At 42.4% G+C, this 18,327-nt stretch overlaps 1 protein-coding gene across 3 annotated transcripts in view; it reads left to right on the top strand.

Annotated features, from left to right (window-relative positions):
* MARCHF3 (membrane associated ring-CH-type finger 3) overlaps positions 1–18,327 on the top strand; it is a 62,800-nt gene that overhangs the window by 29,426 nt on the left and 15,047 nt on the right. The window contains exons 3-4 of one of the 3 annotated variants that reach the window (XM_071455110.1): positions 8,778–8,991; positions 11,164–11,368. In XM_071455110.1, coding sequence (XP_071311211.1) covers positions 8,801–8,991; positions 11,164–11,368 — 396 coding nt within the window. In that variant the 5' untranslated portion in view covers positions 8,778–8,800. Of the gene's footprint in view, positions 1–8,766; positions 8,992–11,160; positions 11,369–18,327 lie in introns of those variants that run through there. The other 2 variants (XM_071455109.1, XM_071455108.1) reach the window with 2 other exon arrangements.

Raw genomic sequence — 18,327 nt, 5'->3', positions numbered from 1 at the left:
ATATTAGTTGGGGACATGCTTTGCAAAGCATCACACAGAAGCCAAGTTTCGTGTATTTGCAGACTGCCATCCAGGTGATTCATTGCTGAATAAAACATAAGAATTTAATCCACCCCATGGGGTTTTCAGTCTTGTTGTAGAAGTGACAGACACAGGGCCTAGGGAAGAAGAAAAATATCTCCTGATTGCACTTGGTGCATGTAGGCCTCAGTGCAGAGCACCAGACAAGTTTTTTAGTAATGCAGGTACCTTGCAGACAGTGAGACGTTTGGGATGCATCACATGGAAAGCTGAGAAGTCCTCTGTGGAGGAACTAAGTATTAAATTTTTATGCAGGTGAAGACTAAGGAAGAAAAGAAATTAATATGAAGGTACCAGAATGATTTCAGGTTAAATTACAATGCATCCAAACCGAGGTATGCAGGGTATGATAATAATCTTTGCTTCAAAACTGGAGTCTTAAAGACAAGTTGTGCTCATCGAGCTTCTAATGAAGCTTTTCTCAGATGCAAGACCGATGCAGCCAATATTGCCGAACTCTGGAATTAAAACATAAAGCTATTAAAAAGAGAAATGTTTTCAATTTTCTACTTACTTTAATTTGAAAGTGGGTTTAGTATCTTTTCTAAGTTTCATTCACTGAGCTGTTTTGCCATCAATAGTGAGGAGTATAAATGCAATAATTGTAATAGGATCATATTCGTGTGCAGTATCGACTGCAGGAGCTGGGAGAATGAAATGTACTAAAATCAGTCAAATAATTAACTTAGCAATGATGAACAGAAGAATTAGCATTTTTCTTAAGCTGTCTGTAGAATTACCATGGCCACATTTCTCCAAGTGTCCCCTGTAAGTAGTTCAAAACATTTTGCTTTTTTGCTGTCTCTTTCTGGCCCGCAATTATCAAGCTCTTGCCTCCATCACCTGCCAGCACCCTCTGTGCTCTCTGTTGCTCTAACTCTCCTGCAAACAAATTTCTTGGTCACAGCTCCAAAACCTGTGTGGATTTGGCCACTGTGAGCCAGGTAAAACCATAATTTAAGAGTTATTTGTCAAAGAATTAATTTACACAAGATTTACATGAACTGGAGTTCGTCACCAAACCCTCAGGTACTAACTATTTACACCATTTGCAGTTTAAATGAGTAATTTTCAGCTTGGCCTTACCTGGCCAGGAGAAATCAGTTGGATTCAGCTGATATTTACCTGTGTGAGCAAAAAAAAAAAAAAGAAGCCAAATTGTGGATTTTTTACATGGGGCAGGGCAATGATCTGTGTGACGCTGGCAGCCCTCCTTTCAGCCTTGCAGTGGAAATGGGGAGAGCTATTTTTAAATGTGAAAACGTGGCCTTGGGAGTACACAAATATTTAACTTTTGAGCTGTTTTCCCCTGAGCTCCATCCCACAACTGTGGGACAGTAGCTCTGAGTCCAGCCTAAATGTGGGGAAGGTCAATAGGGACAGTTCCATCAAGTGCAGCACATTTGGATCAGATCTGACTCCGTTTGCCCTCCTAAGACCTTGTATTTAAGAAAGGCTTCAAGACTTTATATTTGACAGAAACACTGGTTCCTCACACTGTCTCCATTCTCCCCATCTGCTGAAGGAATAGTTGAAAACATCGAGGTGTAATTTCTGTTCAAATTTTTGGTGCTGTGTGAGTCTCAGAGGGTGGGGTGAGCATCCTGCACTCTCAGATTTTGCTCCTTCTGACAAAACAAGCAGCAGGAATGAAGCACCTAAATGGAGCAGAGGTCAGAGTGCAGAGGCACTGGATGATGAAGGTCCTCTGCACCAAAACTGCAAAAAAAAAAAAATTTGGAAATTGCAAAAGACAGGTTTTCTGATGAAATCCGAGGTGCTTGCAGAGAATTTGGCTGAAAGTTTTGCAGTTCCCATGATGAAGGAAGTGCCTTGTCAGTAAAACACAGTGTGTGCAAAAAAATACTGTCACTCTCCAGGACAAAGTGATTTTTAGAGATGAAGCCTGGCTTTAAGGGCTGACATGGAGTTCTTTGTCCTTTGACAGCTGTTGAGAGCAAATTAAATTCTCATTTTTCACGTTTTAGGCCAAGAAATGCTTGACTCATTTGTATAAGGTGACCTAATTTGGAAGAGGAAAGAGAATCCAGAGCTTTCTGGTGCAAAAAAACCCCAAACTTCTGGGCCTTTTAATATGCAATCTTTGAGTATATAAGCAGATACTAATTCTTTCACTGCATTTTGGTGCCTAAGTGTGGAAACAATTGTGGTTTATGCCATTTTCTGGGGTATAAGAAGGAATTTTGTGGACAGGAAATAGGGGAATGAGGGTCTGAAGCAGATGTGGCAAAAAAAAAAAGGAAATTTAGGAACACATGTCAGTGCCTTTGTAACCTGTGAGGAAAGACATTTCTGCTAGAAAAAAAACTAGTACAAGGAAAGAAAACATACATATTTCCTTATACCTTGGGGGAAAAAAAAATCCTATTTCCAGATCAGCTATAAACTGAATTTGTGTCTTCTGTTTTTTGGGGTTTTTTTCTTTTTTATGCAAGGCTAAAATGCCAACACCACAAGTACTTCTAGTATTTATTGTCATCTGAAAACTTTCATTTCAACAACCAACAAAAGGATACAAATCTAAGCAAATAACCCAAGTTAGTGGCTGTGCAGGCATATAAAGCAATTTATTAAAAAGTTCACAGTGCCAAGAAGGGAGTCTATTGCTCTCATGGAAAGTGGTTCAAGGTTCAGTACCTAACAGAATAACAATGATTTATGGGTGGGCACTGAAGTTTTAAATGCATGGTCAGACTCTTAAGGACTACTTATGCTGAACTGCTTTGTGCTGCTGCCTCAAATGAGCACTCAGTTTTTCTGATGGTCTTGTTTATAAAATTGCGCTTTGAATGCGGCCTACAGTGTGGCAGCTTTTAAAAGCCCCTGCAGCTCTCTGCAGTCAGACCAGATGAATGGAAAATGCTGTTTACAGCTTTGAAAAATTAGTAAAACTCGGGCTGAAACAGAGTAAAATTACCCAACGTCATCTGTGCTTGTGCTGTGCTACTTTCTGTGTGTCGAAACGCCTTAACTTGAAATCTGCCCTCCTCCTCTGGGGAACAATTGCCACATCTTCCTCTTGCACCTTTCAGTGGTCTCTCAGAGCTCCTTGAAAGGGGGTGTGTGATGCAGCAAACTGGATGCTCTTGACCAAAATAAAATTTTCTCCAGCCTTCTTCTCCTGCCAGCGTGTCCCAGCACTGCAGTGCCCTCTCTCACTGATGCCTTTAGAGCTCCAAAATGAACAGGTCAGGCAGCATTTTGGTTTGTTTGTTTTTTTTTTTTTCTTTCCTCTCCTTGTGCTGAGCCACATGTCATTATCAAATATAGGAATTGGTCTTCTCAATTTAGAGAGATTAGGTTTTTTACTCTGGGGGACTTGGGGTGTGTTGTGGTGCTTCAGCTGGAATTCCCAGTTACTGCACCAACTTTTTCACTCAGTCTTTGTGTGTTTGAAACCAGAAGGGCAGCCTTGAAGCTCTGTGGTGGATCCAAGAAACATTTCAAACTATTCCAGATGTGAGTGTCCAAGAAAGAACATGCATAAAAGTCGATTTTTTTACACTAAAATAGGATTTTCAGGTGTCCCAGGGGTTCTTACTTTTTAAGAAGTGATCTGTGCATTCCACCTTCACAGTACCCTGCCTTGTTTGTTAGCAGGTAAAAATCTAGGAGGTTCCAGAGTGCTCTGGAGTGGAGAATTTCGGTTCTTCTTCTGCATTTTCTTTTGTGGGAAGGGGAAAGAGGGATCACCCAGCAGCTGTGTGTGATCCAGTGAGTGCAGTGCCTGTTTCGGTCTCTGGGGCATCCTGAAGGGTGGCATAAAATTATTGCCTAAACTTCAGTGAGGGAAAGGTGAGTTCCTGTTCCCCTTTTCTAGAAACAAAGGCAACACTTGAGCCGGTGGAGAGCACTGGAACACCTTTTTCACCCAGCCTCTGACAGCTGCATTGCTGACAAAAACATTTTGAGATTTCGAAACGCTTATTTAAAACATTTTTTTATTACTTAGAATGCAGCAATTTCCATTCTGAGCAGCCAGCCAGGGTTGATAGCAGAAAAGAAGGATGGAGATTCCCCTCCATGATTTGCACCATTCTTCCACCTTGCAGTGAGGTGGAGAATTCTATCTGTGCTCCAGATCTTCTGACCTGTCCCAGGTAAAAAACTGTCCCTGGGCCCAAAAATCTGGAGCGAACTGCACCAAATTATGTGAAATTACATAAATAGTATAAATAAATAAATAAATAAATAAATAAATAAATAAATAAACAATAACAATCAGTATATAAATAAATAATATAAATTATAATAGTATTTAATATAATAATATATATTATATTATAATATTATAATATCATTATAATATTATACTATAATTATATATTTTTATATAATTTTATAGACCTATATATAATTTTAATATTATAACATAGTATAATATTATAGTAATATTAATATAAATAGAAATAAATAATAAATAAACAAAAACACATCTCTGAAAGCTTCTGAAAACTGGAGGGCAATTTTTTGGTTGTTTGGGATTGTTGTTGGTGGTGGTTTTTTATTTTTTTGGGATTTTTAAAAATTATTTCTCTGTGTGGGTATGTATTTGGGATTTTTCTGCTGGTGTGGGGTTTTTTTGGTTTTTGTTTGGTTTGTTGTTGTTGTTATAATTATTATTAATATTAGCATCAGTATTTTGGCTGTTTTTTTAAAAATAACCCGGTATTTCTTGGGAAAATGTCTCCAGATGGGATGCTGGTGGTTTTTCACGCATATTTTTGAGTGTTGAAGCTGATTGATGCAAGCTCGTGTCACATTTCTTGAAGTTAATAGGGTGAACTCGCGGGAACATGGAATAAGAAAGGTGAAAGGGTTTCCAAGTTTGAAACCATGACTGAGAGGTGGAATCAGTGCTATTCTTAGCAGAGGTGCTGAAAAGAAAAAATAAAAAAAAAAAAGGAAAAGGGGGCAACTCCACGAGTATTTGTTCAACATTCGCAACCCACCGCTTGAAGTGTAAAGATCATTTTGGCTTGTGTCAATGCCAGCCAGTCACAGCTCCAGCAGGAAAGCAGCACTGCCTTAAAAAAAGCTCTGCTGTGATGATTTAACTCGTCACCCTGGTGCTGCTCTGTGGCTCTCAGAACTGGGGTGAGCTCACGCACAGACAGAGAGAGCGCGACAAGGATTCCAGCTGCCATCCAGGTCTGCAGATGGCTTTGCCTTTAAATTCCATTTCAGGGCAGCAGTTCTGGTTTTTTGCTTCTTATTTGGGTGCAACTCAATTGGAATGGCAGTGCCTTGCTGACTGGCACTTGTTGAGCCTTGTGGGCTTTTTGGTACAGAAGTTATAAATCTCTTAAATAGGAATAAACCATCCCGTAAATTATTATGGGGCAGAGGATGTCTTCTGCACTTGAATCTTCTACCTAGCTTCAACAAGCCCTCAGATACTTTCCTTGAGTTTATTGGTTGGTTTGTCACTGTTTTTACACTTACTGCATAAAGAAAATACCCGCAACACCTTTACTTTTATTCTGATACCCATAAACCCATATACATATGTACATATATATAAATATATATATATATATAAAATAATGTGTGTGTATATACATATTTATTTATATATATATTCATATATATAAATTATATATATATACACACACACACACACACACATATATATACATATATATATATATAAAAGTTAAAAACTACAGCTAGTGAAACATAGAAAAGAAAAAACAGAGAGCTACATACTACCGTACATTCATCATGCCAAATTCAGCCACTTTTCTCAGAATTTTCTGGTGTCTGGAATAAATATTGATATTCTGTCTTCCCCAATGTAATATCATTTCTCTTCATAAATACCAGCTAAACACATCTTCCTGGTTTTGTTCTTTATTTTTCTCTTTTATTGAGGCATTTTTGACAGATTTCCACTTGTTTCAGGTGAAAAACTTCAAGACATAGTACATACATATGGTAAATACTCACTTTGGGGGTTTGTGGCTGTTAAAATTTACAATTCCCTAATGCCAGCTTTAATTTAGGATTTGCTTAGGATCTCTGTGCTTCTCAGGACAACTAATCTCCATTATTTACCATGGGGTTCAGTATTAAAGCACACACCATTTAATTCTATAATTGTATCACTTTTCAGGCACATGCACTGATTTTGTGTGAAAATGGTTCTTCTGAATTCAGAAAAATGTGTTGTAACTTTCAACATCCTTTTAAAAAAAGCAGAAAGCGATTACCTGAACCTTCCTTCTTTTTTAAAAAAAAAAGTAGAAAGGGATTACCTGTATCTGCTCTGCCAAAGTGGGATATCAATGCAGTGCTGTAGGCAGAAATTTGAACTAACATTCCTGAGATACAGCCAGATAATTTCCTCTGCGCTTTAAAGCTTTGCATTTAGTTGCATCTTCTGATGCTCCAAACTCATCAAGTGACTTGAGGGATGTTTGTAAAGGCCTCGATGGCCGTTATATATGAAATTATAAAACCACTGTTGTACTTAATGGGGTCAGTGAAGCAATCAGGATAAAAATACATAATTCTGCAGCGTGAGTCTGTAAGCATGATACTTCTTAGGCTTTTTAAGTTTAATGAAGCAGCTACTCAGCATCTGAACGTTCTTGTTAAACAGTCTCAGCATGGATTTTAAAACTAAAACTGAACACCATGGTCTCCTTGGAGAGTCTGTGGCTCTTATTCTCTTGAAATGTCTGCATCTTTTATATGTTAATGGTTTTGACATCAGCCATTTGCTTCATTTTCATTGTAAATGAGGCCCAGAGTCCAATTCCCTGCCCCATTCCCTGGACGCTCTCTGCCCTGTAAGCTGTCTCATCAGCCTCCAGCTCTTCCCCTGGGGGATGTGTGGTCTGAAAACAGCTGAAGTCATCCTGCAAAAAAACCCCCATTTTCCTATTTTAGATGCCTTTCTAAGAATATGAGTCCCTGTGTGAAAACTTGCGTGGTGCAAGTGGGTCCAGCATCCGCACCAGTCCTCACGTGCCCCAAAATCTTACTGCCAAGACCATCCCTTCAGGGGGCTTCCAAAGGTTGGTGCTGCTCTTCCTCAAATCCAACAGAGTCAAATCACAGGGTTTCACCTAAATCCTTGGAGAAACACCCCTGTTTAGAGGGTTTTGTTCATGTTTGGTTTTTAAAGATTCTTCTCAGCCGCAGTGCTGGCGCTATACAGCTGTGGTGAGTGATGCAGAACACTTTTTTTTGAGGGGGAAACTCCTGATTTTAACATGGGAATATCAGCATTGTAACCTGCAAGTTTTACACAGGACTGCAGCCAAGTGTCCCAGGGTGTGCTAGGGAATCTTCTCACCCTTTTGCAGAGGGATTAACCCACCCTGTGTGTGTGTTTTTGGTGCCTGACCCAAAGGGCAGTGACAAAGCCTGGTGGAGCCCTCCAGAGCAAGCACAACCAGCCAGGAGCACCCATCCCACCAAGGCATCAGGAATTTACACACTCAGGCTTCTTCAGGTTGGGATCCAAAATGCAGGGCACTCTCAGAACTTTAGCCTGTAAGCCAAAGCTTAGAATTAAACACAGGATTTGATCTGAGACCTTGGAAAAGGCTCCCAAACTGAGGTGCTAGAAGTGAGAATGTGGATTTACAGTTTAGAGCAGACACCCATTAAGTGGAAGAAAGTTTAGAGTTTTAGAGTTAAAGATATAAAAATTAAAGTAGTTACAAAGGTAAACAGGAAGTTTAGAATGCAGTGCTGTAGGTTTGTGTGTCATTACATGATTGGCTAAGGAAGCTTACACAGTGACATGGGTCCATAAGACGAAATATTTAAGGATTGGGTCAAAAACATAAATATCCTTGTTGGCAGTGTTTTATTGGTCAGTAACTCCTTAAAAGTTCTTGTAACTAGGGGGTGTTGTGACCTTCTGAACCATGGGGTAAAGATGTGAGCAGAATTCACCCTTCCTACCTATGCAGAAGATAAGAACAATAAATCACATTATCAAAACCAACTCAGAAGTCCTGTCTCAAATTCCTTACACAATTCCCCACAAGTGGATTATCACACTTGTTCCCAGCACAACCCTTCCTTCCCATTTGCCAGGTGTGAAAGCACTGTGCAAAACACACTCACAGTGATGTGAGAGACAGCAAAGCAGAGGAGGGAGGCATGGGCAGGCTGTGATTTCTGTCTCACCTTGTGGCATAAATTACTGCTTTGCAGGCTATGATTAAGCAGGTTTGTGTGACTAAAACCCTGTACAGGATTAATTGCCAGGTCTGTGCTCTGCTGTGGGTTGGTGATAGAAGACACTAAGCAGCATGGAAGTGTTTTCAAAGGGGATTTGAAGCCAATCAACCATTTTCTCCTCCAGCACATAACTTTCCCCCTTGGCGGACAGTGGCAGCCTTTAAATTTGAAAGTGCACAGACTGTATATACCTTTGAAACATTTGGAGGGGGAGTGACAAAAGCCTCAGCCTCTCTGTTTATCACTCATGACTTTAGGAGTCTGCAGAGAGAAGACAAGGTTGCTGCCTTGCTGCTTGTGGGATGTGCAGGCTGTTTATTCTGTGGCACCCAATACTGCAAACCCCCTTTCCCTGCTCAGTGGGCTCTGGAAACCTGGGGTGGGCACTGAGGGATGCTCCTTCTCATGCCTGCTGTTGGTCAGACAGGGAGGGATGTTCCCCACAGCACCTCCCTGTCCCCATTCCTGCCTAGATGGGGACCCGCTGCCCAGCGCCATGAGGACCAACCGCTGCAGCCACCTGCCTGGAGTGCCTCCAGATCATCCACACCCTGCAGCCCCTGATGGAAAGAGCCTGCCTGGCAGCAGCGGGGGCCTGGCCACCAGCTGTCCCCAGTATGTCATGCAGGTGTCCTCCAAGGATGGGCAGCTGCTCTCGTCCGTGGTGCGGAACCTGGCCGTGCAGAGGTATGTGGGGGGAAGAGGGAGGGACAGGCCCCTTCCCATGTGGTGTGTGGTTAAACCCCCATTCCATCACCACAAGGATCATGCTGCAGAAGGCATCATGCTTTTTAAACCCTTCACCAGCCCCTGGTGTGCTGAGCAGCCATACAAGCTGTTTCTAGCACCAGTGTTGCAGCTTCTGTCATTGTCCGAGGGATTGACCTTTCTTTTTGCTGCTGGTTTAGAGAGGCGGATTAGAGGTGAAATATATTGTTAATCTATGCCTTTGAAGCGTGCTTCAGGCTGGCTTTGTTCTCATTAGAAGCAAGGAAGGGTATTCTGATGTGCTTGGCCTTATCCAGACTTGATGCTTGGGTCAAAATTAAGTTTGTCTTTGCTGGTGGTGAGCTGAAAAAATACGCACCTGCAGCCCCACAGCAGGGATGTGTTTGGCACACATCTCTTTGTATCCCTCTTTGACCTGCCTGTGGGCTGCCCCAAAGAGAGGGAAACCCTTTCCAGGGAGAGGAGGTTTTGGCCTTCATGTGCTTTTTTCTGTAGTCGTGGCCCTGCCTTTGGGGGCTACAGGGAAAGGTGATGCTCTTTCAACAGTCCTTTACTGTTGGCCAGTGAAAACAACATTTATGTATCAAAAAGGACAACCCCCGTGGCAGGGAGGAATGATGAGGACACTTCCAGCTTATCAGAAGGCTAATTAATTACTTTATAATACTATATTATATTATATTTATTATATTATATTACATTACATCTAAACTGAATCTGCTAAGCACTCAACTCTGCACACAACTACACTCTAATTCCACAAAATTTCATGACTGTCACCCGACTGTCCCAACACACACACACACTTGGCCCTGACTTGGCCCACCATCACTTTGGGTAAGCAATCTCCATATTGCATTCTACTTTGGCACAAACACAGGCACAGCAAATGGGATAAGAATTGTTTCTCCTTTCTCTAAGCTTCAGAGAATGTGAAACCCAGAAATATTCTTGGGAAGAATTGTGCTCTTCTCTGTGAGGAGAAATGGGACTACATTTATGTCAGAGGATAACCAAGAAGTGCCCAGCTGAGGCAGATTTACAACCTCCCTGATGCACTTTGGGATTCCCTGAGGCGGCTGCACTGCTGCTTTGTGAAGAGCTGGGAAATACAAAATACAGAAGAACCTGGTGTTCTGCCTCTCATCTGCCACTCTTATGTTTTTCACCCTAAACTTTCTCCCCACACCTAATAAAATAGGCATTTTAAGCAAGAAAACCAAAATGCCTTAAATCATTAGCCCACCAGCTTGGATTGCTAATTACAGGGCAAAGCAACGCAAATATTTCTAGCTCACAACAGAGAAGCCCCATATTGGGCACCACTGGATGCATTTGTCCTGGTTCAGGGCAGATTTTGGAAAGAACTCCTCAAAAGGGCTCCTCTAGGAAAGCAGTTCATGACAGAGAAGCCACTGGATGTATTTTTCCTCATTGAGGGCAAATTTTTGAAAGACCCCCCTAAGGGGCTTCTCTAGGAAAGCAGTTCACAACAGAGAAGCCGCACATGGGGCACCACCAGATGTATTTGTCCTGGTTCAGAGCAGATTTCAGAGAGAATCCCCAAAGGGGCTCATCCAGGAAAGCAGTTCCCGACAGAGAAGACGCACGTTGGGCGCCACTGGATGTATTTGTTCTGGTTAAGGGCAGATTTTGGAGAGAACCCCAAAAGGGGCTCCTCTAGGAAAGCAGTTCATGACAGAGAAGCCACTGGATGTATTTTTCCTCATTCAGGGCAAATTTTTGAAACACCCCTGAGGGAGCTCCTCTAGGAAAGCAGTTCACAACAGAGAAGCCGCACGTTGGGCGCCACTGGATGTATTTTTCCTTGTTCAGGGCAGATTTCAGAGAGAACCCCCCAAAAGGGGCTCGTCCAGGAAAGCAGTTCATGACAGAGAACCCTCGCGTTGGGCGCCACTGGATGTATTTGTCCTGGTTCAGGGCAGATTTCAGAGAGAACCCCCAAAGGGGCTCATCCAGGAAAGCAGTTCATGACAGAGAAGCCCCACGTTGGGCGCCACTGGATGTATTTGTCCTGGTTCAGGGCAAATTCAATTGGCCCCTCCCTCCAACCAGTCACCACAACCCTCCAGCCCTGACCAGCATTTTTCTTTCCCTGTCCTGCAGCAGCCCCTTCAATGACCGGCCCATCTGCAGGATCTGCCACGAGGGCAGCAGCCACGAGGAGCTGCTGTCCCCCTGTGAGTGCACGGGGACCTTGGGGACCATTCACCGCAGCTGCCTGGAGCGCTGGCTGTCCTCCTCCAACACCAGCTACTGTGAGCTCTGCCACTTCAGGTTTGCAGTGGAGCGCAAGCCCAGGCCACTGGTGGAGGTCAGTGCAACCCTGAAATCTTCATTTTGGCTTGAAAGAAATCCTGCCTGCTTCCGTGCAGGCATCACAAAGGCTCTGTGGTTACAGTGGGATTTGGCAATGTGAGGTGGGAGCTCAGGGAAAGGGTGGGATGGGGCAGAACCCCTCGTTTTGGAGGGAATCAAAACCAAATTTTTAGGATCAGTGGGTTTGCTCACTGCAAACCTGAGTGGTGGGTTTTTTGCAGCAAATTCCTGGGATACCAGCCAGCTTGGCTGAGAGTGGAAGAGAGGTAAGTTGAAGTTTCTGTGGAATGTGGTAGAAGTCTCTGGACTCAACATATTAAATATAAGTCAGAAATTTATTTATTTCTTCTTGCTTTTGAGAGGTAACAATCTTAGGAGCCTTGGAAACCCAGTTTACCTGTCAAGCCCACAAGAAGGAATGGTTCTTGATGAGTATCTGGCGTGTTTAGACATTTGTGAGTCACCTTTTGGCCTTTTCTTGCCTATGTGCCAGACTCAAATTGTTTCTCCTTTATCAATGAAAATTTAGTTTTTGCCAACTATAGATAGCAGCTTCATTAAGTTTTCCAGGTTTTAGGGTATTTTTGGTTCTCAGGAAAAGAAAAGAAACTTAAACAAGTTCAATCTCTTGACCCTGCTAATGACCTTTTCCTTTCCTTATTTTGTTTTGGGAAAAGGTGAAGCAAAGTTAGGGTTTCCTTAGTAATTAAAAGTGAATTACAAGCAACATTTTGGCAAAATGAACGAGAAGAAGTATTTGGTACCTGTTGGTGACACAGACACCTATATGCAGAGTTTGGGTTCAGGACAAAATGTCTTTCCTGTGCATCTTAATTGTTCCTTTAAACTGTGTCAGAACTGGTGGAAGGAGGTACAGTATTAAAAATGGGTAGGGGGAAGCAGCATTTTGTTTTCCTCCTGCTCACAGAGAAGAGGACACAGGACAGAACTCACTGGGAGGTGGGTCAGGGGATGAGCAGTTCAACACTACCAAAATCGCTTTAACTGAGATAGGCACGCACATTTTGTGTCTGAGCCTAGGGATATCTTCCTTCTTCCTCAGGATCCCCCCACAAAAGGAGCATGACATGGCATTTAGCACAAGTCCTGCACCCAGAGCAGGTCCTGGCCAGCTCTGGGTTGCTTCTGGATCCCCTCTCAATCTTTGATGCAAGAATATAAATGATATAAAAATGATGCCATTCTGAATCCGCCCTCTGAGAAGAAAGATAAGCGGTGCTGAGGCATCACAGTTTGATTTTAGAGCCCAGCTTCTGGAGGTTGTTCCCTTTGTGATGGCTCCTGGTGAGGCTTGTGCTGCACAAAGTGGATGTGGTGCTGGCCAGAGCCGCTGATGATGGAAGGAGCTGAAAGCAAAGCTGACCCTGCCCAGGATGGGGCACTGTGGTTGCTTGGTTGTTCCCTGATGAAATTAGGCTTCTTTTTGGCAAAAGCACTAATAAGTAGTAGAAGCAGCAGCGATGATATTTAGAGTAATAATGGTAAACCTGCCAGTTGTTTCTATTTGCTGAGGACAAATGAAAACCCTGAGCAAGAACATTTTTGAAACATAGTGAAGTGTTTTTATCTTTATTCATTATTTTCTGACTTCTCAGCTTACACCCACAGTATTTTAGTGCAGAAATCAACAGTTGGGTGCAGTTGCAGGAAAGGTCATAAAAAGCCCCAGTCCTTTGTGATCTTATAAAGGGAATATGTTTTCAGTTTAGAAGGAAAATGAAGATGTACTTTCAAAGGTGAGAGCAGAAGAGAAAAAGAGTAACTAAAATGATCTGTATGCCAGGAGGAAAATTAAGCAGAAAGATAATCAAACTCCTTGATTTCTGTCAGTGTAATTTAAGTTTATCCTGGACATTTCTACTTATTTAATACACAGCGCTTTGAAACGCAGAGACCTCCCCATGCAAATAATAAATAAATAAAAATAAATCGCAGCAAAAATCTGAAACTTCCTAAAGCAGGACTAAAGTTGCCAGATTCCCTCATCTTCTGTGTCCTAAAAGCATCTTCCTGCCTGTCTCTCTGTTACCCAGAGCGTGAGGACATGGCAGGAGGTTTACCAGGTGCAGTAGAACCTTTCCTCACAAAAACCCTGCTGTAAAATTTGGATGAATGACAATCCAAAGTGGCCACCTGCTTTTAACACCACAGGGAGTGTAAGTTTTGGGGTGGGATGTCAAAGTCCTCTTCATTTAGCAGTGAGGTGATTAGTTCTCCAAAGATTCCCCTGACCTAGATAATGGGAAGAGTAAATGGTCCTCTTCTCACTGGAGGTGAGTGATGAGTTTTACCGATGCATTTTAGTAGGTCAAGAGGGGCTATTGTGCTCATAAAGTGATTTATAGGGCACAGACTTTAAAAACCTACCCAGTAACTCCTCAACAGGCCCTGTCTCACAGAGTGAATGCATCCCATTCAGGGGTCAGTGACAGGTAGTGAAGAGATGCTCAAAGCAATCAGTCACCATATTGATCTTTTCTGCAAGAGGTCTTCCACCAAGAGGGGGAAAAAAATGTATTTCTGACTATTCCAAAATGTATTATACTCTTTTTCAAAGGGCCAAAAAAAGGACACAAAAAAAAACCCCAAAAAACCCCAAAACCTCCAAAAAAACAACAAAAAACCACCCCAAAAAACAAAAACCAAGCCCCTAAAAAAACCCAAAAAACCCCCCAAAAATCAAAAAAAAAAACCAAAAACAAAAAACCCCCAAGACACAAAACCAACAAAACACAAAGCCAAACTAAAACAAAACAAAACAGACACCAGAAACTCCACCAAAAAAGCCCCCCCCCAAAAACCAACAAAACAACCCCAACAAAACAAAAAAAACACCAAACCCATGCTATTATGTTTTCTCCTCATCCCTTCACTAGATTGATCACTGTCTCCTGGTGGCTTAGGCACGGGTGTGGAAGAAATCTGTTTCAGAGGGAAACAAATTGAGGCACTTTCCTAGTTTTATCTAGAAATGTCATATGTGAATTTAGGAGAGGCTGCAGCAGCAGTGAGATTGAAATGGAACAAGTGGTGTGGCTGGTGGCTCAGCCAAATTCCTTCCTCCCTCTGTCCATCCTTATGAGAGGAGAGGAGTTGACCAGACACAGCTCTGTGCTTCTGCTTTGTCTCTGCCACAGGATGTGTATTTTTGTCTGAGGGAGAGTCTTCTCCCTGGAAATGCACAATTTGATGCCCAAAACCCAGCCAGAGCAGCAGGCAATGGTGGTCCAGCCCCTCAACAATGAGTTTGTGATGCTTCTTGGTTCATTTCTTTTTCTGAACTCACATTATTCTCCCCCCAAAAAATTGTGTTTCCACACTGGGAGTGTGAATCAGGCACTATGGTGGTGATTAAAACCCTACTTCAGCATTCACAATGGTGCAGAATTCAGTGAAAGGAGTCAAGGTCTGAACCCACCCCTTCCACCCCCTGACAAAGCAAAGAGAAATCCATAATATGGTGGCTGATATGCACAGAGCTGATATTCCTTGTGACAAGCCAGCCAAGCACCTCAAAACCAGCACAGTGAAATCTCAAACTGCAGTAATTCGATTTCTGACTTTTATGGACCTTCCAGTTCTATATAAGCTGCCTTTTTAATGCAGCCAATTCACAGGAAAAAAAAAATCTGCATTAGGAATGTGTGGTATTATTCATGTGGCTGCTTTTGCTGTGTTTCAGCATAAAGATTAGTCAAGCTTTATGTAAGTATTATGTATCATCTTCATTTTCAATTTCCACATTGCATCTGTGTTGCTTCCACTTGGCTCAGTGCAGAAGGAGGCATGAAATGCAGCAGTACAAACATATTTATGTGCAATAATAAAATGTTAGGGAACAGCCAGCTACAAAATAAAAATGGTATAAGAGTATTATGTGACCATATAAGTCAGGCTTGTATTGCTTGTAAGTTACTTACATGTTTTAAACCAGCCAGGATTTGGTATCTGTTGGCTCACTTTTATTTTTTTTTTTCTGCAAACAAACAGAAAGCACTTAATTAACAATACGAAGCTCATAAGCAAAACAGCATGACTAGGAGAAAAAATAAAGTCAGGATAATTACAGCAATATTGGGCAGAAATTAACTTCAGTTTTTCCCTGCTGTGTTGCTGGCTTTAGAGCCTACACGAGTACGGTAAAATAAATTAAAAAACCCTCTTAAATGTACACCTATGCATGAAGTATTTAAGATGAGCTTACATTATAAATTAAAACCTCACGAAGCCTTACACTGAAATATGAATTCATTTCCTGTGCAAGACTTTGAGTCACGACATTTTTATCTGTTGGGATTATTTTTACTTATTTTTCCTCTCCACTGTTCAGTGAAGCAAGTCATTAGCATTAAATTACTGTAATGAACAGACACCAGATTTGCAGCAGGTAGTTTATAAAAGGATCACACCTCAAGCCAGAAGGAAAATAAATGGTTCCTCAGCATAGTCACCTACCAGGAAAACTTTCATAAATCAAAGTTTGGAGGAACTGCAGCTGTCCATAAGCATATTAGGGCTGGGAGCAGATGATTAAGGTGTGTCTGTCCTCCTTCCTTTTTTGACCCAAAAAGGGCAGATTAAAAGGGCAAGGTGATAGAGACATTTTTGTACCTAGTTATCTTTGGCTGTGAAAATAATCCCCTTAAGACCAACTCACACAGGGATTTTTGGAAGCAGACATGTAGATTTTCAGTAGAAGTATGTCTGAGTTAAAGCTGGTATTAAAAAAAAAAAAAAAAAAAAAGTAATAAACTCCCCAGCATGGATTTAAAACCATAAACTCTCCAAGATCCCTTTTTTTTATCTATTTATTCCTAATGGAGTGAAATTCAGAGACCAAACCAGAATGCTCTTTCTCCTTTAAAGAGAAATTAGGTACCTGTTTTATGTTCCCTGCAGCAAGGATTTGCTACAATGCACAAATCTTTCTTATAGTACTGGCAGCAAGAGTGCAAACAACAGCAACCCACTCCCCATAAAAAAACCAAAAATTTAAATTACTTGTCAGTGAACAGACTAGTTCAAACCATCACATCTGTAACTGCTCATCCCTAACTTTATAACAATCAAGGGCAAAAAATACTGGAGGAAAGTTCCCAGGAGAAAGTAACTGAACAATCAGATTTGCTTCAATAATGAGCAAGATAGGGGAAAGATGCTGGAGTTTCCAAAGGCACAGCTTCTTCTGTTTCAGATAATGGGTTTGGTGACATTTCTTTGGGCATCGTGGCCCTGTAAAATAGTCCTGAACTGCCCAGTTGTCATCTATCTCTGTCCTTCCTGCTGGCAGCATTTCCCAGCCCTGACAGGAGCCAGTCAAAGTTTACATTTTCTAGGAAAATAGAAGTGGTAAGATTTATTGCATCTGTCTTTATTTGTAGACCTATAGAGAATTTATTATCTATCATGTCTTTGCTTCCCATATATTTGAGTTTGTCGATCAGGACGTGTACAATGTCTTGAAATAAGTTTTTTTATTTTAAAATGTGAAATGTGATTTTTGTTGATTTTCTTGAATGCATATATATTTGTCTGCCTAACTGGGAATACAGTCACTCAAACCAGAATGAGAGCATTGCAAATACAGATAGAAAGACACACAGCTTTTCCCATAGTTCCACAAAATCTTTTTTTTCTTGGCACATCCTGAAATCTTTTAACTGATACAACCATGTCCAGGACTATTAATTAAAAGTGGCTAGTAGGAAAACAGAACAGCAGTGAGCCAGACTAATGTTAAAAAAATTATACTATTGTGTAATTGGACCTGCAAGACATGTCATAGATTTCTATAGTGCCATTTAGCAAGCTCTGCTATTTGTTTTCACTGCCAGAGAATTACTAATCCTTTTTTAGAAGCTGAGTGTGTGTAACCCAGAAACATGAAACCACATCTATGAAGCACTGTATTAATGCTGCTTGTGTATCAGAATCACTGAATGGTTTGGGCTGGAAGGGACCTTAAAGCCCATCCAGAGCCACGCCTGCCATGGCAGGGTCACCTCCCACTGTCCCAGGCTGCTCCAAGCCCCATCCAACCTGGCCTGGAACATTTCCAGCAGTCCATGATCAAGTCCATCTCTCCCCAGTTTGGACAGAAGGCTGTTCTGGGAGACTCTTTTTGCAGAAATCCAGGTAAATTATATCTGTAGCCCTTCCCTTGTCCACTGGTTTGGTCAAGAGAAGGCCATTGGGCTGGTCAGGCAGGGCTTGCCCCTAGTGAGGGATTTGGCTGCCCCAAATCCCCTCCTTGAGCTCCAGGAGCCTCAGCAGAGCTTCCAGAGGGTCTGTCCCATCACCTGCCCAGGCACAGAGGGGAATTCAGCTGGGTGTTCCCAAGCTCTTCCTTCCCACCCTTTTTGAAGACAGGTGCAATGTTTCCCCTTTTTCAGCCACCTGGGGTCTCACCCCTGCCAGGACATTTCCAGTGCCATGGACAGTGCTTGGCAGCTCCTCCAGCCAATTCCCTGGGGACCCTGGGCTCCATGCCATCAGGTGCCACAGAGCTGAGCATTTCCAGGCTCCTCAGCTGGCCCTGAGCAGGATCTTTCCTCCCAGGGCAGAGCCTGTGCTCCCCAGGGCCCATCCTGCTCTCCATCCACCTGGAGGGCTGGGAGGAGAGGCTCCCTTTGGAGGCTGGGGCAGGAAAGCTGCTGGGTACCTCAGGCTTCTCCCCATCCCTGTCACCTGTCTGCCAGTGCTGTTTGGAGTGGGGGAAACACCCCCTGGGACCTTCCTGTTGTGTTTAATGAGGCTCTAGAATGTCCTGGTACTCTTTTCCCGTTTCCAGGTTCAGTTCCAGCATCACCTTGGCGCTCCTGAGCCCAACCCTCCACAACCTCTTAGAGGATTTAATCTCTGGACTCTTCCCAGGTCACCTGTCCTTGCTTTCACTGCCTTGTGCATTTATTTGCTTCTTTCCTTTGTCCAGCA

Source organism: Agelaius tricolor, unplaced genomic scaffold (genome assembly GCF_023055355.1).
Source record: "Agelaius tricolor isolate 1412-34295 unplaced genomic scaffold, bAgeTri1.0.p SCAF_44, whole genome shotgun sequence".
In the NCBI taxonomy this organism is placed as follows: Eukaryota; Metazoa; Chordata; class Aves; order Passeriformes; family Icteridae; genus Agelaius; species Agelaius tricolor.
This window is presented reverse-complemented; position numbering and strand designations above follow the sequence as displayed.